Source organism: Salmo trutta, chromosome 4 (genome assembly GCF_901001165.1).
Source record: "Salmo trutta chromosome 4, fSalTru1.1, whole genome shotgun sequence".
NCBI classification, from domain to species: domain Eukaryota; kingdom Metazoa; phylum Chordata; class Actinopteri; order Salmoniformes; family Salmonidae; genus Salmo; species Salmo trutta.
The window spans coordinates 58,102,682-58,123,646 of NC_042960.1; the positions used below are offsets into that span (position 1 = coordinate 58,102,682).

General features: G+C 39.2%; 2 protein-coding genes across 3 annotated transcripts; one reads left to right on the forward strand and one right to left on the reverse strand.

Annotated features, from left to right (window-relative positions):
* The first annotated feature begins 530 nt into the window (after nt 1-530).
* Nucleotides 531-2,858, forward strand: LOC115192705 (myoblast determination protein 1 homolog 2). The gene is made up of 3 exons (XM_029751488.1): nt 531-1,378; nt 1,733-1,811; nt 2,017-2,858. The coding sequence occupies exons 1-3, from the start codon at nt 866-868 to the stop codon at nt 2,253-2,255; spliced, it is 831 nt and encodes a 276-aa protein (XP_029607348.1). The 5' UTR covers nt 531-865; the 3' UTR covers nt 2,256-2,858.
* A 5,782-nt stretch (nt 2,859-8,640) lies between these two features.
* On the reverse strand, nt 8,641-20,746 carry LOC115192708 (troponin T, fast skeletal muscle isoforms). Of its 2 annotated transcripts, XM_029751492.1 has the most exons (13): nt 20,599-20,746; nt 18,362-18,401; nt 18,240-18,244; nt 17,402-17,413; nt 14,077-14,095; nt 13,458-13,497; nt 11,847-11,963; nt 11,437-11,514; nt 11,200-11,313; nt 10,942-11,054; nt 10,565-10,655; nt 9,979-10,019; nt 8,641-8,963 (listed from the first exon to the last, which is right to left on the reverse strand). In XM_029751492.1, exons 2-13 carry the CDS (start codon nt 18,379-18,381, stop codon nt 8,930-8,932), a joined length of 684 nt encoding a protein of 227 aa, XP_029607352.1. In that variant the 5' UTR covers nt 18,382-18,401; nt 20,599-20,746; the 3' UTR covers nt 8,641-8,929. The 2 variants fall into 2 exon arrangements, with proteins under 2 accessions (XP_029607352.1, XP_029607353.1); XM_029751493.1 differs by lacking the exon at nt 17,402-17,413.
* Between the last annotated feature and the right edge of the window lie 219 nt (nt 20,747-20,965).

Here is a 20,965-nt window from a genome sequence, read left to right on the forward strand (position 1 = left end):
TTTCGTATTTAGAAAAGTATATTTTATTTAAAACAAACAGGTCTGTCTGATTAATTATAAAGCAGCCTGCACATTGGATAATGAATATATTCGAGGGCTATAAATTATAATAACACTGTGTGCGAGACGACAATTAGTGATATCATTAGGCCAACTTCCATCTTCGAAACAAATTGTATAGGGACACTAGATAAACTTGTGAATAACATAATTAAAGATTAAGACAGGTTATGGGCTATATGACTTTAAAAGAGAGTTCGAGACGTATTATTCCTTGGAATACAGTCATACTGATATTTTAAGAAGCTCTAATATTAATGAACAAGGAATTACAATCAATTCACTTTCATAAATGTAATTTACAGATTCAATTTTAATATGTTGGTGCATAGCTGTATTATTATTATACTTTGATGTAGTCCTATTACTAGAATATTATGCTGTTACTGAAGTTCCTTCTGGAAAAATAAAGTAATCCTATTCCATGTAATTATAGAGACAGTTACGAGAAATTGTACACTAAGTAGCATGAAGTTGTAAACCCCTCCCTGCGCGACCATTGGCCAATCCAGGGAGCTGTCAGGAATGCAGAGCACGCCCCTAACTCTCACACCAGGGATAAAAGCTTGTTTGAGCCACAGCATCAGCAACAGGTACCCAAGGGGTGCACTAGGATACAGGTTTGGAAAGACAACCAAATTCCTACACTAAAAACTAATACTAATTGCAAGGTTTTTGGTTGCTCTAAGGATACCTTTACAGTTCAACTTTTTGCCCAAAGTTTCTGGTAACCTCTAACGTTTGTGACAAATACAGAGCCAGGATTACACTCGTTACAGGGCTGGTCTTGGAATTTGACAGTGAGATGGAGTTGTCGGATATTTCGTTCCCTGTCACCTCTGCTGATGACTTTTATGACGACCCGTGCTTCAACACCAGCGACATGCATTTCTTCGAGGACCTGGACCCCCCGTTAGTCCACGTGGGACTCCTCAAGCCAGACGACCACCATTACAACGAAGACGAACACATCAGGGCACCGAGCGGGCACCATCAAGCCGGCAGGTGCCTCCTCTGGGCATGTAAAGCTTGCAAGAGGAAAACCACAAACTCTGACCGGAGGAAGGCTGCTACCATGCGGGAGAGGAGGAGGCTGGGCAAGGTCAACGACGCCTTCGAGAACCTGAAGAGATGCACGTCGAACAACCCCAATCAGAGGCTTCCCAAGGTGGAGATCTTGAGAAATGCCATCAGCTACATTGAGTCTCTGCAATCTCTGCTCAGGGGCCAGGGCGGCGAGAACTACTACCCTGTGTTGGAACACTATAGCGGGGACTCTGACGCATCCAGTCCGCAGTCCAACTGCTCTGATGGAATGGTGAGTTGGTGCATCTTGACATCAGTGTATGGGCATGACCCCACTGGAATTCGGTCGTTTTTATTCAATTAAACCTATTTGCAAGTTTATATAAATACATTTAGTAGGCCTATTCGATTTTATTTTCTTATATTATTTTGGAACTACCAATCGGACATCACGAAATTGTGGAGAAAAAGGGGTAAATAGTACAACAACAAAAACATGTTACACACTAAGTACAAAAAGGTGGGATATAGGTATATAGTTGGAGATATTAATGTCATTCAATATCATTCCAAAAGCTGTCAAAACACACAATGTGTTATTTTATTGATCGAATTCTTAGATTGCATTTATTAATGTTTTATCCAGATGGACTATAATACCCCAACGTGCACGTCCGCAACACGAAGCAGCTATGACAGCTCTTATTTCGCCGAGACTCCAAATGGTAAGTTATTATTTTCAAGTGTTATATTATTGTGACTTGTTAGGCCTAGACCTTTATTATACGGTTTTTAAAGTACGTTTTATTCAGCAGCTCTCCTTCAGTAGCCTAATGCACAAGACCCAAGACAGACATTTTTGACACACATGTAGATACTGTTATTAGTTTATATTGTCTCTGACTGATGTTTCCTTCACCTCTGTTACAGCTGATGCCAGAAGCAACAAGAACGCAGCAGTCATCTCCAGTCTGGATTGTCTTTCCAACATCGTGGAGAGAATCTCTACAGACACGTCCGCGTCCACTGTGTTATCAGGCCAGGAGGGCTCCGAGGGTAGCCCCTGCTCTCCACAAGAGGGATCTATCCTGAGCGAAACGGGGGCACCCGTGCCGTCACCGACCAACTGCCCACAGCCGTCCCATGACCCCATCTACCAAGTGCTATGAACACAGTGATAGTATGGCTACATTCATGAAAACGAATCGATTCCTGTAAATGAAGAAAACAACAAACGGACAGAGTTGCAGAATGTTGCTGTAGTAGAAGAATAGGATGGCAAAGCTGTCATTCCTTCTAATAGAAAGGTTTCAATTCCTTGAAGATCAGTAATTTGCTTCCCATTGATCACGTTTTATGAGATATCATTTACGACTTATTTATGTAGGCCTGAGTGTAATCGTATATGAAATATTTGACTACTTTCTTAGACTTTGTGTGTGTTGTCATCGTCATCTTTTGTTCTTTCCTTGCCATTTTGATTGTTTATGACAATAGAGGACCATTTTTGTATATGTGTAAATAAGAGGTGATTTGTAAAAAAAAAAAGAAAAAAAGACAAAAAGTGTTTTATGTATTTAATGTAGCCTGAGGGCTTGGTTTGTTTGTTCTGAGAAATGTTTAACTTTATATTTATACATCTTAAAATGAGTGAAAGGCTTTCGATGTTATTATAAATAAATGACTATGACTATTTATACAAAACATGTTTCATCATTTAATCTATTATTTTGCCAAGATAACTGTGAATGTGTGTCGTTAATACCTGGCATGTTTAACCTGAGGAGCATGGGTAATGAAAATATTGAAATTCAAAAACACTGTAGCATATTATACTGTATTAATTAAGCAAATTCTTTTATAATATTATGCCTATTGTAAATAGGGTAATGTTTAGTTTTGATTTAAATCAATCAATGGACTAGAGTTGATAGTTTAATGTTCACATACATTTAATAACAAAATTAAACGTAACACAGGACACAATAGCATATTATCGGATGTAAATGATTGTGATTATTACTCCATGTCATAGGCCTATCACACCGAACGTCTCAAAGCATGAACTATGATGAGAAGGTTATAGGCTATGGCCTATATTAAATACATCTTATTGTATGCCTAACTGATGGGTTTGATACGGCCACAAATTACCCACAAACAAGACAGAAACTGTTGCCATAAAAATTTTAATACAAAACCTATTTTGTTTAGCCGTAGCACACCATTTTAAATGATCACGAAGGTTTCCTCTTTTTCAATTCACACAAATAAATTGACAGTATATGCCTAGTCTACAATGTTTTTCTCTCCATTCTATTATGGCATTTACATAGGTCTATCTGTATTCGTGAAATAATTTCCAAAAGAAAATGTTACTCATATGTGAAATATGCACGGAAGGAGTAAAAGTTATTTAAAATAGATTTAAAATAAACAAAGAATAATATTTTAGGCCTATAAACCTTTCTTATTTTTGATGCTATACTTAAAAAAACGATTTTAACATATGCATGTTACTCCGTGTCTGACTGACATTTAGCAGGCTAGATGTACAAAGCATTGCTATTTATCATTTCAATCAGTTAAAATGTAGCCTATTCAATAAAACCGTTTGGCTATCTATGGTCAAATGCAAAAACAACATTAGGTCCGATTTGACCTATAGCAATGGTCTATATTTTAAACATTATTAAAAAAAAGTACTATGAGCTGTGTTAACATTATTGTTTTTGCCTTTATTTCTTGTCTTGTTCAAAAGTGAATGACAGCAAAAAAAATCTTGAACTGAGAAGTGAGCAAAGTGAGTCGCTGGCCGCTATGGGTCTAACATTTGAGCAGAGACAGCAGTAGCGTCATCACGAGTTCAGATTGTGTACTGCAGTTCAAAAGACCGGAGCAATAATTAAACTAGGCCAATAAGGCTACAGCAAAGATTAGGGCTGTTACAACATTTTCCATGTAGACAGTCTCTACTCGGCGGAAATATAGGCCTATAGTACGGTCGCTTATTTAACAATGGACCTATAGGCAACTTACTATGGCGGGTTTGCTGCAAAATCTCATGGTTTTGTGCTCTTTTGAGAGATGAACACCGGCTGTAATCTCGTCACAAAAATAGTTGCGAATGGGCAAAACTGTCTGGGCTGTATGTGCCGTGCGCCGTCGATTTGCTGTTGTATGCAGGGGAACCACTTTGGTTTTAGAAGTGGGGGGTCCCCCCATTTATTGGGCATCTAAAGCTAATTTTCTGCATTTTTACACAATCCGATATGCTGTCTTAATTTAGAACAAAAAATATGCAAAAATGCCTACAGTCATCAAGCTAAGTATGAAATCATTATTAAATATGTTTAACTGATTAAGACTGAATTAGATCAAAGGAAATTAAATAAAAAATATTCTGTTGCACCTTTAACCAATAGCCTAACAAATAAACAACTCTTGATAAAATACAAAGACTTCTGATTGTCTTTATTAAGACATCCTCTATATCCAGGCCGAGCCGCCAGCATGCCCGACCCCCAACAGTCTAGTCAATAACTCAACTCTCTGCCCACACAATTTCCGTCCCAGTTCCCAACTTAAATATACATTAAAACTGCAAATCACAGCAAATCCTCCATATAATTAATTATAATTAATAGGCCTAATAGTACTGTAGAGCTCTTTTTAGTTGCACACAATTTAGCTGGGTCGCCCCATCCTGTCCTTAGGAGTCCACCACCCTGCAGCACCCCAACCCAACACACCACACTCAGCTATAGGATCTTAGTGAAACATTCATTATTGGTTTCGGGTGTTAGGCCAAGGCCAGAGTGACAACCCACAGGACAGCATACCCCAAGGCCAGGACTCAGCAGCTAGGGATTGCCTAAATAGGTACGTTGGCTTGCGAAAGTATTCACCCCCTTGGCATTTTTCCTCTTTTGTTGCCTTACAACCTGGAATTAAAATATATTTTTTGGGGGAGGGTTGTATCATTTGATTTACACAACATGCCTACCCCTTTGAAGATGCATTTTTTTTATTGTGAAACAAACAAGAAATAAGATTTAAAAAAAACTGAAAACTTGAGCGTGCATAACTATTCACACCCCCCCAAAGTCAATACTTCATAGAGCCACCTTTTACAGCAATTACAGCTGCAAGTCTCTTTGGGTATGTTTCTATAAGCTTGGCACATCCAGCCACTGAGATTTTTGCTCGTTCTTCAAGGCAAAACTGCTCCAGCTCCTTCAAGTTGGATGGGTTCCGCTGGTGTACAGCAATCTTTAAGTCATACCACAAATTCTCAATTGGATTGAGACCTGGGCTTTGACTAGGCCATTCCAAGACACATAAACGTTTCCTCTTAAACCACTCGAGTGTTGCTTTAGCAATATGCTTAGGGTCATTGTCCTGCTGGAAGTGAACCTCTGTCCCAGTCTCAAATCTCTTGAAGACTGAAACAGGTTTCCCTGCTTATTGTTTTCTCTAAGCAATGGCTTTTTTTCGGGCCAAACTTCCATAAAGCCCAGCTCTGTGGAGTGTACGGCTTAAAGTTGTCCTATGCACAGATACTCCAATCTCCGCTGTGGAGCTTTGCAGCTCCTTCAGGGTTATCTTTGGTCTCTTTGTTGCCTCTCTGATTAATGCCCTCCTTGCCTGGTCTGTGAGATTTGGTGGGGGGCCCCCTCTTGGCATGTTTGTTGTGGTGCCATATTCTTTCCATTTTTTTATAATGGATTTAATGGTGCTCCGTGGGATGTTCAAAGTTTTGAATATTCTTTCATAACCCAAACCTGGTCTGTACTTCTCCACAACTTTGTCCCTGACCTGTTTGGAGAGCTCCTTGGTCTTCATGGTGCCACTTGCTTGGTGGTGCCCCTTGCTTAGTGATGTTGCAGACTCTGGAGCCTTTCAGAACAGGTACATATATACTGAGATCATGTGACAGATCATGTGACACTTAGATTGCACACAGGTGGACTTTATTTACCTAATTATGTGACTTCTGACGGTAATTGGTTGCACCAGATTTTATTCAGTGGCTTCCTAGCAAAGGGGGTGAATACATATGCACGCACCACTTTTCCGTGTTGATTTTTTAGAATGTTTTGAAACAAGTTATTTTTTTAATTTCACTTCACCAATTTGGACTATTTTGTGTATGTCCATTACATGAAATCCAAATAAAAATCATTTTTAATTACAGGTTGTAATGCAACAAAATAGGAAAAATGCCAATGGGGGTGAATACTTTTGCAAGGCACTGTATCTCCTCTGACGTGGGCATGCTTTCAATACAAACTCCTTTAGTTGTACTGCATTCCATGTAAGGCATCCAGATCTTATGAAAGTTTCCCAGTATACCTTTAATCTGGTAATAAATCAAATCTAGTGATACATAACTTCACATAGTGGGAGGGTAACCAACCTTCCAATTAATGCCAATGCATTTCTTAGCCACTATAAATGCTTGGTTGCACAGTTTCTTTAGATAGCAGTCTCCAGTATCAACAATTCCAAGCAAACAAAAACAGGGAGAAGGGAGAACCTTTAGACATGCTGAGATAAAAGTACATACTCTTTGCTAGAATTCAACAAGCCTTCACAAGACCATAACATATGCAAATATGTCCCCTTTTGTGTTTTACAACTCCAGCAGAGGAATGACATTTCTGAGTGCATGTATTTCAGTGTCACTATGTTCTATGGATGGCCTTAAACTGCAGTAATTTATGTCTGAGAAGATATGAACATGACTGGGCATTCAAACATATCTGTATCCATTCATCATCATCAATAGCTTCTACCAGATCTTTCTCACATTTTTGTTTTACATGTTTTGTGTCATTGGGAAAAGCCTCTATCATCCCTTGGATTATCTATACTGTGCTAATGAAGACACACAAAAAGGAGAGCAATGTACAATACAGCGAATTTAGCAAACAAGGCATTTGTGGTAAGTGCATTGGGGCTGCCATATTTATGCACCTCTGCTATTGAAATGCGAATATTGAAAATGATTCATTAAAATTGTTGAAACGGTCATCAGAAATGTAAAATAAAATAGTAAATGGTCAACAGAAAATGGCAAATGGTTAACAGAAAATGAACACTAGGCAAAGTTACTCATGGGCAATTCCACGGTAACAAAATGATGCTGACACTCAGATTTTTCATTTTAAGTTAAACTTACAAAAACATATTTACTTGAAGAACAGTACAGATACAAAGTTTGGTAACAGTGTGACGGCACAAACACCACAGACCATCATTCTGTTACCAAACTTTATTTCTACTCTGTTCTTCAAGTAAATCTGTTTTTGTACAATTTTAATTTCTTTATGGTTTGTAAAAAATTAAAAATGTCTCAAAATCATTCTGCTACCTTGTAATTGCCCTCATTACATGTGCATGGTCACAGAACCACTTCTTCCTGGTTAGTTGTTCGCATGATGAGTAACCTTGCCTCATACCTGAAAAGTTGCAATGGCTATAGGCTTTTAGCGGACTAACCTGCTCTTCTGATGTGCAGAACACCCTTATTCTAACCCTACCAGTCATATTTGTGCCATGGCTCAGATGGGTCTCTGTGAGGAGAAGGTCAAAGAATGGTGAATTGTAACTGAGGTGATTCAGTTACCACACATGCATGATGAGTAGACCTAACCTTGCCTGAGACCTGAAGAGTTGCATTGGCTCCCCGAGGCTTCAGCATAGCAGGTCTATGCTTTTCTGGTGCCCAGGAGACCTGGGTTGGTTCGCACCCTGTGTGTTGGTTTCACTAGTCTAAAATCAATGCAAAGAGAGCCGACATGACTAGGATGTACTACTACATGGCTAGGATGTACTACTACATGGCTAGGATGTACTACTACATGGCTAGGATGTACTACTACATGGCTAGGATGTACTACTACATGAGGGTGCGGAGTTGCGCTCCTGCTTCACACCTTCAAGAAGCAATTTGCATACAATTAAAACGAAAATTGAAAAGCGAAAATGCTCAATTAGGTAGTTGGGAAATTAAAACAGACACTTGAAATTCCACTCTGCACATTGCATTTACGATTCTTTGTTTACCATTTGGCTTTTTCTGTTTACCATTTACCATTTTTATTTAGAATTTATTTTTACAATTTCCAACCATTTTCTATTTTCATTTAAACTTTTCAATGTAACTGTGGCCTATTTAATGCGCACTGATACTATAATAAAAATGCATTTAACATTTTCACATTCCTATTTAGGGCATTGCTTTTTCAAACTGGCACTCTCCACCCTCCATAGTTACATACCAGAACATTGTTTGCTACTTTCAATCTAGGTTACAATCTAATTCAATCTAATTGTGATGTCAATTCAAATGTTTGCATTTTCCCTCAGAATGGAGGGATGGGATATTGAAGAAACCTTCATTATAATGCAATATTTCTTCTAACATAGGGCTAACACTTTCCACAAGTTAATCTAGGTCTACTCTTACAAACACAACAATATTCTGCCTTTAATTAGAGTGGAAATATTTTTTAATATGAACAAATTACTTTAAAGTTACACGGCAAAAAATATTGTTTTTTTATTGAGGGTTTGGTTAATAACACATCTACAGACAAAGTTGAAGAGTCACACTTTATTTACAAAAATACTGAGAACCAAACAGTCCAGGGCGAGAAAGCAAGAGGGATGGTACCTTCAACAGCAGCTAATGGCTACGTGCTGTAGACTGAGGCACGTCTTGTAAAACTTAGTTGCCTGAGCAATGACTTTAGCATAAGTGTGTGTTGTTGCTGCATTAGGCCTGTGTCCGGTAGTACGGTGGCAGTCTGGGCTCCAAGCAGCAGAACGGGACCGTTTACTTTCTGCGGACGGTTTTACCCTTCTTAGAGCTGTAATACATCAGAAAGAAAGAGAAACAGTGTAAGACATCCAATGAAGAGACTATCGATGCCCATTTTTATCTACAAATAAAGACTTATGTTGACTTTAGTTTACTAAATTCACTTGAATCTAAATGACTTTACATAAAAGTGGAAACAAATGTACAAGTTATGCTGTTCCATTGTTAATATGACATTGGTCTAACTGACACTCATCAACCAGATCACATACAATTCCATCAGACCACTCAAAACAAATCATGGACTTTTCATGCTTGTCCTTTATGGCACACCATGCAGCTGCTGTGTGAGAACATTGATCTTTTGTGTAGGGTTTCTTATCTACATGTTTTATTCTTTTTCTAGTATTATTTTTTTTACCAAAGAGGGGGAAAATATTTTGTATTAATAAAAGAGGACTATGAGAGATTGGGAATAGTTCGACTAACTGTCTGTGAGCTGTGTATGTGTCAGTATTGACTCCCCAACTGCCAAGGATAGGGAGTTTAGGAGACGAAGACATGTTGGAGACAATTGGCTATAGTTAGCGAGTTTCTGTCACTTCTTTCAGTGAGAATGAACTCTAGACAGAATAACTTACCTGTGGAAACCCAACATTTCTAAAGACTTGATTAGTGAACTGGCTTTTAGGACATACGTTTTCTGTAACTCAATGACTGAGCGTCAGTCGGGTGTCCTATTCTATAGACAGCACCTTTATATCGCTCTGCAACTCTTTTAAAAATGACATGTTGGTGTCAGTATACCAGGTGTATTATCTTGTCTATAGCAGAGAATGTTCTCTTCAACCTGAATGAGTGAGATACAATCAATACTCAATAAGATTTCATTTTGTGTCTTCCATGGTGTGTTTTGTCGTCTCCTCGATCCATCATTGAACCTTTTGCTCTGTTTCCATCACCTCCTGTGTGAATGTGCAACTTTCTCACAAAAGTTTCAGACCATGCACCACAGCGGGCCAGGAGAGCCCCCTGAGCTGTGACAACTGTCCAGCTCTACTTACAATTTACTCAGCTCTTCCACTCTCTTACGCAGGGTTGTGACCTGGAGGAGATATCAAAGCAGAGCTGTGTTCATATCTGAGAGGCCGTGACTGAGGCCACCAGGCGGATGGACAGACTCAGAGGACCAATGTCATCCCTGATTTTATTCAGGTAAGACTTGGAATTTTCCAGAGTATCTTACAATTATAATATATAACAGGGTGTCTTACATTAGCAATGTCTGTAAAAACCTACACTCTTAGAAAAAAGGCTTGCAATGGAGATAGCCAAATAATGTTTTTAGGTTCTACATAGCATATTTGTTTCTAAGAGTGTAAGGAAAAACTGGTCATATTTTGACTGAGCTAGACCTTTTATGAGGTCATGGCTGATACCAGTACCACCCATAGTGCCACAGTGTAATGTGTCATGTCCAGACGTATCTGCTCTAAGAACAGAGCCCGTCATATTACCAACTCAGCTCTTGAGTAGACTTAACATAAACAGCCCATAATTCTTTCAGATGTGCATTGTCCTGTATGTGGTATCACTGGGATAATGTACAGTATATTTCTATTTTCTTTAACCAGGACATCGGATACATACCTCATACTTCTGCCTCTTCAGCCTCTCCATGTTATCAAACTTCTCAGACTCCAGCGTCTTCATCCATTCGTGCAGCTCCTTTGCCTTCTCCCTAGAGCAGAGCAAGCAGGATGACTTGGTGAGTTAATGTACAAATTCTCTGAGGAGAGTCCATATTCATACCTGTGGTTGAATACTTAATTCTGATTGGCTGAAGGGTGTTCCTAGAGTGTGCATTCATTTCAGATAACGGGACAGTTGCAAAAGTTTTGTACAGCTTGGCTATACCCACTGTAGGCCCATTTCGCCTCGCCAAAACAACACACTAAACACAAGGTATTGTACATAAAGTAAAGCCCAAATCTGTTACTTGTACTGGGAATTTCCCAGTCTCTTACTTCAGTTTTTCTTCATTCAGATGGTCGATGTTCAGGACCTTGCGTCTGCCTGCCAGGATCTTCTTCTTCTTCTCTCTCTCAGTTTCCTTCTTCCCACCTCTCTTTGAGTCAGCCTGTTACAAATGAATGGCAGCGGTTACAAGATCGATCCGACATGTACACAAATTATTTTTGTGAATTATATGTTATATACTAGTAAATTATCTTTTATAAATTCATCATGTATGGTCCTGTGAAGACCGGTTGGTCACTGGTCACCTTCTGCAGATGGCTGCTGTAGTTGGAGCCCATGCTGGACAGGGCAGACTTCTTCTTCGCATCCTCATCAGCCTTCTTCTTGGCATCTGCCTCCTCCCTCTTCAGCCTCTCCTCCTGTTTTAGAGATTACAGCACAACGTCAGTATGTGTGTTGTAAGGATGTCCCATATTGACAGAACGCTGATAGTTGAGGACAACCCAGAGGGGTAAGTAGTGGTACTGGTGGAGGACACAAACCTCACGTCTCGCCGCGCGCTCCTTCTCCTTCTCGCTACGGATCCTGTTCTGCTCGGCCCTCTCAGCCCTACGCTTCTCCTGCAGACACACACACACACACACACACACGCACACACGCACACACGCACACACACACACACACACACACACACACACACACACACACACACACACACACACACACACACACACACACGGTTGGTTGTTATACCTTTGGCCACCAGTGGGCACTGCAACATCTTATCGTTTTGTCATGGTTGTATTGACTAGGAACTAAATGTAAAGAAACAGGGTCGGACTACCGGAACTTGTCCAAAAAGAAAACCTTGTTATAATTTACGACCTTGTTTATATTTTCAAATACGTCCTATGTGTATGCAGAGTGATGTAATTTACTAATTCTCACTCACAATTCTTTCTTTGAGGGCGATGAGCTCCTCCTCCTCCTTCTTTCTATGCTCAAAGTGCGCATCGATCAGGCCCTGCAGCTCAACAAGATCCTTGTTCTGACGTTTCTTCTGAATGTCCTGTAAGGTTGGAAAATAGATCCACTTGTTAAGTACATGAAGAGTTCAAAGCTGCAATATGTAACTTTTTTGGGCGACCTGACCAAATTCACATAGGAATATGTGTTTTAGATCTGTCATTCTCATTGAAAGCAAGTCTAAGAAGCGATGGATCTGTTCTGTGTGTGCTATTTCTATGCTTCCCGATGTTAAGTTTCGTTTTTTACTTTCGGTTTTATACACCAGCTTCAAACAGCTGAAAATACAATGTTTTTGATTTGGAAAATATATTGCACAGCAGTTTAGATGGTACAATGATTCTCTACACTATACTTGCTTGTTTTGTCACATACACTGAAATTGGGTGAACTATTAGAATTTTAGCAACAAGGAAATGGCGGAGCGATTTCTGCATAGTGCATCTTTAATTCCAAAACGCTATATATCCATTTTCAGAAATGTTGATAAATCAGCTTTTATTGTTTAAAGAAATTATGAAAGAGATTGGTGTGTTTTTTCACTGTCTAATCATGGCATGTTCCCGCTCAGCCCAGTCCAAACTGTTCGCTGCTCTGGCACCCCAATGGTGGAACAAGCTCCCTCACGACGCCAGGACAGCGGAGTCAATCACCACCTTCCGGAGACACCTGAAACCCCACCTCTTTAAGGAATACCTGGGATAGGATAAAGTAATCCTTCTAACCCCCCCCCCCCCCCCCCTAAAAGATTTAGATGCACTATTGTAAAGTGGTTGTTCCACTGGATATCATAAGGTGAATGCACCAATTTGTAAGTCGCTCTGGATAAGAGCATCAGCTAAATGACTTAAATGTAAATGTAAATGTAATGACTTAAATGCATAGGGTTGTTCAATGACAGATATGTATTTGTTTAAAATCTATCACTTGATGGATTCATTTCAGAGACAAATAATCATGTTTTTTTGTCAAATGCTATATATGCGCCTCAATGTCAGAGAAATAAGTAGTACTGCTAGGTTTTACTCAGTCAAATGTAACAAATAACTACATTTTGTATGAAATTTACAAATTATACTATTGTCACATCAATATTACATTTTCTTTTAAAGATAATAATTCAATACAGAACTGTATGTAAAACATTTTCATTTGACATTTTAGTCATTTAGCAGATGCTCTTATCCAGAGTGACTTACAGTAAGTGCGTTCATCTAAAGATAGCAATGTGAGACAACCACATATTACAGTTAAATATATAGGATACCAACATTCCATTCCAGCTAAACAATGGATATATAGCGATTTGCATAAAAACACATTTTCATCCACATCTAAATCTAAGAACAGTAATAGTTTACATACACATGAAGGTATCCATAAGGAAACATTTTTATGAGAAAAAACCCCACAAATGTGAAAAATTGGTGGATATAGCGTTTTGTAAATAAAATGTCATCCTCTCTGACATTAGCCCTGGTATTTATCCAGCTAGTCTCCAGATGGTCATGATGTATGAAGGACTATAGCTACTTACATCAAAGTCAACTTTCTCGCCATCAGGAATCTTTGGTGCCCTGAGAAGTGTCAATATAAAAATACAGTGAATCTATGGAAAATTTAAAGCATAAAAATAAATAAAGTTTATTTTTACGCATGTAATAAAAGTGTAATAATGTGATTTATTAAAAATGTTATATAATGTAATAATGTTAGGGGTAATGCAACATTGTAAGAGAGCAGAGAACTGAAAGGGAATTTCTAAATATATATATATACATATTTGTTTTTGTTTACTTCCACTAGTTTGTTTTCTGTTGCTTATGTTAGGTTTTATGTAATGTTGTTTCTTGTTTGTATTCAAATATATGCACATATTTATAATTTGATATGATGTTGACCTAAAACAAGGACAATTAAATAATAATAATAATAAGAAGAAGATATATCTCAATAAATACATTTCTGGTGTGCTAGGCCTATGTAAAATAAGACAGCTGAATGTTTTGACTATCACAGTTAAGAATATAGTATTTTTCAACGAGAGATTGAAATGGAATTGGGAATAGGAATGCAGTCTTTCTATGCAGTAATCATATATTTCTAGATATAAATGTGTACAATGAAATGAGGGGTTACATGAAAAGATGACTTACTTGAACTGTGGCCTGTGGGCTGTGTATTAAGAAATGAAGAGGAGGACAAGTACATGTTATTGGGTTAGAAATGCACACAGCAGCATATAAAGCAGATGAGTAATTCTCAGGCAAAAAAGATTCAGGCATTACTTGGATGTTTTTACATGAAATGGAAAATAATGGGTCTGCAGGTAGATATTCCTAATGGTAGCCTGGCTTTTAATTTGAGGTAGTCAATGTTTGTTAGTGATTTGAAAATCAAAAGAAAAATAACCACAAACTGACAGAAATCTAAATCTCATGTATATACTTAACATAAAACACTTTGCACACACAGTTAGAGAATGTAAACTTGTTTTATATGTGCAGGATTTAATTCTAAAGTGTGGTCTTGTTTTAGAATAAGGAAAGTCCACTTGTATATTTAATGACAATATTAAACTGAAAATATTACTCGTTAAAGACAGGCAAAGTGTTTTACTTTAAAAGAGAAATGGTTTAACTGTGTGATGTTGATGGCTTGACCCCCACACAATTTCCACAAGCAAGACAACACATATGTCATTGTTAGAAGATGGACTTTGAAGTTATCGACTTGTTATTTCTCTTGTTATGTGTTTGGTACATACCATGCTAATATCGAGTGATTATAGCAAGGAGGGTTGAACAGTGGGGTCACTGCAGGGTTAAGCAAATGTTAGCATTTCATATTCTTTCATCCTTTTTCTTAATCCCTCCCCCCCAAACTATACCATTTATAATGGATTTTTTTTATCCTATCAGTTGTTAATTTAAATTTTGTTTAGAGTCGGCCAATTTCGCAGTGCTCCTTGATCTGACAGACAGGCATGAGATAACAGACATTCCCCCAATACAGCGAGACCTCAGACCTGGGACATGGACAATATAAAGGCAGTCCTGTATACTGACCAGAGTGACACAGATAAGTCATCTTTAATCAACGGACCTTCCTCTTCAATGACCTTTGCATGCAGCAAGCAATGAAAATAGAAGCTAACTAAACGGCAGTAACGGCTGACTAATGAGACTAGAGGCTGCGTACTGTAATATAGTCTGCCTAAGCTCAAGCATTTATGTCGTCTCTTTCATATTTGAAATATAAATTATACTTTGTCGGGCTAAGCGCTATGAATTACTTTAGCTTAACACTTCAACAGTTTGTGGAACAACAGTTATGGATTTGTAAATGTATCTCACACAATAGCACCTCAAAGTATCATTCAGTTAACAAGTAACTGTCACAACAAACACATGTGCATATATAATAGAGATGATGCCTTTTCAGGGTCATAATAGAAGCACAGGGGTAAGTTTTCTCATCTTAGAGAAATGGGCATAAATACTGATAATGACTTACATCAGGTATCAAAAGTTTCAAAAGTTAGCCCAAGTGATATTTTTCACATCCAACCAATTGCCATATATTTAATTAATCAGCAATGGTGTGACTGCCTCTTTGAATGTATAACATGTATTATTACTATTTTTAAATATTTGTAACATTAAGGATCATATTATATGGTTAGAAGTCTAAAGCATCTATTTATAAAAATAAAAAAACATTATTGCTATAGCCATGAGGAAGCAGTTTGCACTAGAAACACAGCCCTGTCTGTCTGTCTGTCTGTCTGTCTGTCTGTCTGTCTGTCTGTCTGTCTGTCTGTCTGTCTGTCTGTCTGTCTGTCTGTAACAGGTGGAGCGCACTGCTGCATCTAAAAGGATGATAGAATAACCCATGCCAATATACCTTCCTCTGGCTTTGGCTCTGAGGCTTCCTCTGCCTCTGGCTCTGAGGCTTCCTCTGGCTCTGGCGCCACTTCTACCTCTTCCTCTATCTGGCGCCACTTCTACCTCTTCCTCTTCAACTACCTCTTCAACTACCTCTTCAACTACATCTTCAACTACCTCTTCAACTACATCTTCAACTACCTTTTCAACAACCTCTTCAACTACGTCCTCTGCTACGGCTACACAACATGCCTTGAGTAACCAGGGAGAGGAAGGGGGGTGGATAGGTTAATAAATGGAAGCATGAGAAAGAGGGTGTGTTCTTTAGAGAAAGAGGAAAGTAGTTCATGGTCGTGACCACCAGGTGGCGCTGCATGAGGCAGAGACAAAAGCAAGCAGGAGAAAGAGTTAAGTTGTCAATGACTAGATCTGCAGAGGCAATACTAGACATATCATAGCCTCGTATCCCTCTTCTTAGGGTGGCAGGTAGCATAGCATTGGGCCAGTAACCGAAAGGTCACTGGTTCGAATACCCGCTCCGACAAGGTGAAAAATCTCCCGATGTGCCCTTGAGCAAGGCACTTAACACTAATTTGCTCCAGTGGCGCCGCACTACTATGGCTGACCCTGTAAAACAACACATTTCACTGCACCCATCTGGTGTATGTGACAATAAAAACATAATCTTATGAACAGGGACCTGATGAGGTGAGGCGTTTGAATGAGGTAACATTAGTCTGAGCAAGTGAGGTAGCATTAGTCTGATGAAGTGAGGCGTTTGAATGAGGAGGTAGCATTATTCTGATGAAGTGAGGTAGCATTAGTCTGATGAAGTGAGACGTTTGAATGAGGAGGTAGCATTATTCTGATGATTTGAGGTAGCATTAGTCTGATGAAGTGAGACGTTTGAATGAGGAGGTAGCATTATTCTGATGATTTGAGGTAGCATTAGTCTGATGAAGTGAGATGCATGAATGAGGAGGTAGCATTATTCTGATGAAGTGAGACGTTTGAATGAGGAGGTAGCATTATTCTGATGAAGTGAGGCGTTTGAATGAGGAGGTAGCATTATCCTGATGAAGTGAGGTAGCATTAGTCTGATGAAGTGAGATGCATGAATGAGGAGGTAGCATTAGTCTGATGAAGTGAGACGTTTGAATGAGGAGGTTGCATTATTCTGATGAAGTGAGGTAGCATTAGTCTGATGAAGTGAGACGTTTGAATGAGGAGGTAGCATTAGTCTGATTAAGTGAGGCGTTTGAATGAGGAGGTAGCATTAGTCTGATTAAGTGAGGCGTTTGAATGAGGAGGTAGCATTATTCTGATGACGTGAGGTAGCATTAGTCTGATGAAGTGAGACGTTTGAATGAGGAGGTAGCATTAGTCTGATTAAGTGAGGCGTTTGAATGAGGAGGTAGCATTATTCTGATGAAGTGAGGTAGCATTAGCGTTATCCAACATGCTACGAGCTACATGAAGATCCAATGAGTTGAACGCACATTCTCAAACACACTGAAGATCAAGAGCGAAACAATGACAAATTAGTATAGATGACATGACCGTCTTCGTAGTCTGAGCATCATTGTTTTTTTACCTTCTCCCTCGCCTCCATGGAGAGTTTTGGTTTTTTCGGAGAAAGAAAGCAGTAAAACAATAGTGTTACCAAAAGAACCCGGCTGTACCCAATATATCAGTTAATAATATTTAGTATATATAATATACTGTAAATATGGGTACAGTAGGGATCCGTTGTATGCGTACACAATACTGTCCTCCATAGCTAATCAAATGGTACCAAGTTCACAGACTTTTGAGCAGACAAAACATTTCATGGCCTGGTAGTATAATAGGCTTGATTCATCCACCTCCATAATGAGGAGACACATTATGTATTTGTATTCAGGCAGAATTTGGACAGACTAGGAGGACAGTATTACTGGGAAAGGTCTACAGAGTTGCAGGGACCCGTTGCTAACAGACTAATAGATGTATGTGGTCTGACATTTCGAAAATAATTTAAAGGTATGCTTTAATTCATTCTAATTTTTGATGTATAGGATTAATTTACCGCATGGCCTGTTATCAACACTGGCTTCTGAAACCATCCTGAAACTGGAAGTTCAGCTTTACAGATTGAAAAGATCCCTAAGTCATGGCTTTCTCCACATTCACAGTATCATAAACAAAGCCAATATATGCTGTTGTGCTGTAGGGGGCAGTATTGGACACAACTTGAACTCCAAGGAGGGAAGCCAAGTTTGTCCATTGCGTTGAACTATTCTGCATAGAGGACTGAAATCAGTAAGGCATTGTTTCAAAAACATACAGAATGATTCAGCATACGGTTGAACAATTACTGATTTAAAATGACTATGATAATGACAAGAGACAATAATGATACCTAGCAATAATAAAGTAATAATGTTACTTACCTTCGCTGTGAAAGGATAGAAAAAGATATTGCACTTTTATTCAGGCAGTCAAAACAACATGATGCATGGGAAATCTGGATGAGGTAATCGTGAGGATGAAAACAAATGTTACCAATACTTACACTTCCTCTGTGTCAGACATGTTGACAGTGGACTTTGCACCTGAGGTACAAGGGAAGAAAGAGAGACACTTTCACTAAGACGCCAAGAAGGCCACTCTCAAGTCACTAGCAGTATTTACAGCATGGGGTTATGGTCCCAGGCTCTAAAATGTATTCTCCCCTTACCAGAACCCAACCCTGATGGAATAACATTTCACCAACATTTAAAAAAAAATTGTGTTACAGGAAAAATGTGCAGGATTTATAAAGGGAATGCTTTTGAATCACAACCTTTTTATAACTGTTTTATAATTAGTGTTAGGAAATGGGAAAAGACTGAAATTCAACACACACAATTCTGCTTCTCAGAATGGGACCCCCATACACATATTTATGCCTCCTTCCTCCCCTCCCTCTCCCCTGGCCCTCAAGTTAACTTAATCTCTTGGTCAAATTCCATGCCTCAACATAGGTGCTAGGAAACGCCTATCTTTAGAAACATGATGCCCTAGCTCTTTATCAACATTTTAAAGGCATGCTGTCACTTCTAGGCCAATTTTAGTAGGCCATTGGCTACTACTGGGCACACAATTTCAATTCAATTACGTTGAACCAATGTGGAATCGACGTTGAATTGACGTCTGTATACAGTGGCCTTTTGCTTCTGATTTAGTTTTTGTTTTGCAACTTATTGTTATCTTGTCAGACAATGTATCATAATCTGATGAAAAATCCCCAAAGTATGCATTTTGAATTGATTAGCATACATTACCAGGATGTTTACATTGCATTAGCCTTTGCATTTGTAAACCATCCTCCTATAACTGTTAAGGCCACCCTGGAGGCCTCCTTGCACATCATGGCTATTCCCAAACAGACAGCTGCAAATGTCTCTGAGAAACATGTCCAGGATCCGATTTCCAAAGCACAGATCAGGTTCTTTCTCTTGGAATAGTATCAGTAATTCTAATTAAATTTCCTTATGCGGGCTCCTCCCTCACATAGGCATTTCAGCCACTTTTCTCAGATTCCATGGTGACATATTAACTTGTTATAGATGAAAAACAAAAATGGGGTAAAGTGGAATAATGAAAGTACATCAAACTGTTTGATAATGTAAAAGATGGAAAGTCAAAGGTTGTTTCTTGAAATCCCAATCCTATTCTAATACCTATACATTTCTGGTTTGATTTCACAAATCAGGCTATAGTTTAATGGGCACTGTAATGGTAGTAGTGTCTATGTGTTTATCCTAAGTATGGAAGGCTTAATGTACCACCATGTTATCCTAGTTCACGGAGATCCTGGATAACATAAACTATCAAATGTCACACCTTTCTCTCTATGAGACTGTCTCCAACTTTGCTGCGACATACACTCAAGCAAACACATCTATTCACCAGATATCTGTCCAGCTATCTGTTTACCATCTCACAAAAGACAAGTATAGTGCTAGCAATTCTGTTCCCAACCCTAACATTGAGGTAGCTTTGAGCATATCTTTAGATTCCCTCATCTTAGCCTTACCTGTACTGAAACCGTTGGATCAGCTCCACAACATAGCTACAAGTCTTAGAGGGCCATTTGTAAATCCCAGGCTTATGATAGCCAGTTAGAGCCAGGCCTCACCCCAGGGACTTTGTAGCACCCAAGATCCTTTCACCGCTTAAGTCACTTTTACCGCTTAATTCATCAACAGCTACCAGCACATAGCAGATACTACAACCAGAACAACAACAACATACTTTCACACCTACACTAGCATTTCATCACACAAAACATTGACACTTGTCTCAAGTCATTCGACATGTCCAGTGGCTTTCAAGAATGATGTTCTAAGAAAATCCCACCTATTCAATGTAGTCAACCGTAACTCCAAATGTCAAAGCAAAAGAGACACCCATCCTCTACTGATCAAGTCAAGATAGAAGCTTTTATAGAAACCTGTATGTTCCCTTCACCTGTCCCTATCCCCCTGAGTGGGTCCTTCTCACCCTTGACCTTAACAACACGGAGCAGCCGACTGTTTTAAAGCCTGAGTGTTTTAACACAGTGGCAGTGGTTTTGCACGTGTCAATTTAGCTGTTCTTGAAAGGAGACAGCTAGGGGGGCCCTGAGCTCTTAACATTGCACTTGATCTTAATCTTTCTATCTCTCTCTCACTCTCTCCTTCTCTTGTTCTATTCACTCACTCACTCACTCTCTCTCTCTCTTCCTTCCAACCCCTCTCACTCTCACTCTCTCTCTCTCTCTCTTACCTCAGAAAAGCGTAAAGAAGAAATGAGCTCCCTGGTGGCCGAGACTGGCTGTAAGGTTCTGCAGAATTACCACCCTGATTATGTCCTTCTGTTATAGTGACACTTGATCCACGGGGGGTCCCTATTGGCCAAGGAGCCGTAAGAGGCGAGGCCGTGGGGGGATGTCTCGACGTCTTAGACCCGGCACTCAATAAGGAGTTGGATGGATTGTGGGGTAGGGAGGGAGGCCTTAAGTTGGGAGAGGGACAGCTAAGATACCCCTGTTGCTATATTTGCCGTCATGTTAGGCAAGCAAAAATAACTTAAAAGTTAAACAAGACAGGAACGTCAGTGAGGCAGTCAGATGGTGGACTTGTTCCTTTTCCAT

Coding starts and splice junctions, on each gene's coding strand:
- LOC115192705 (XM_029751488.1), top strand. CDS start 866: ATGGAGTTGTCGGATATTTCGTTCCCTGTCACCTCTGCTGATGACTTT. Junction 1,379..1,732: donor CCAACTGCTCTGATGGAATG/GTGAGTTGGTGC, acceptor TGTTTTATCCAG/ATGGACTATAATACCCCAAC. Junction 1,812..2,016: donor TTTCGCCGAGACTCCAAATG/GTAAGTTATTAT, acceptor CCTCTGTTACAG/CTGATGCCAGAAGCAACAAG.
- LOC115192708 (XM_029751492.1), bottom strand. CDS start 18,381: ATGTCTGACACAGAGGAAGT. Junction 11,314..11,436: donor AGCGCGCGGCGAGACGTGAG/GTTTGTGTCCTC, acceptor TCTCTAAAACAG/GAGGAGAGGCTGAAGAGGGA. Junction 10,020..10,564: donor TGAAGAGGCAGAAGTATGAG/GTATGTATCCGA, acceptor TATCTCCTCCAG/GTCACAACCCTGCGTAAGAG.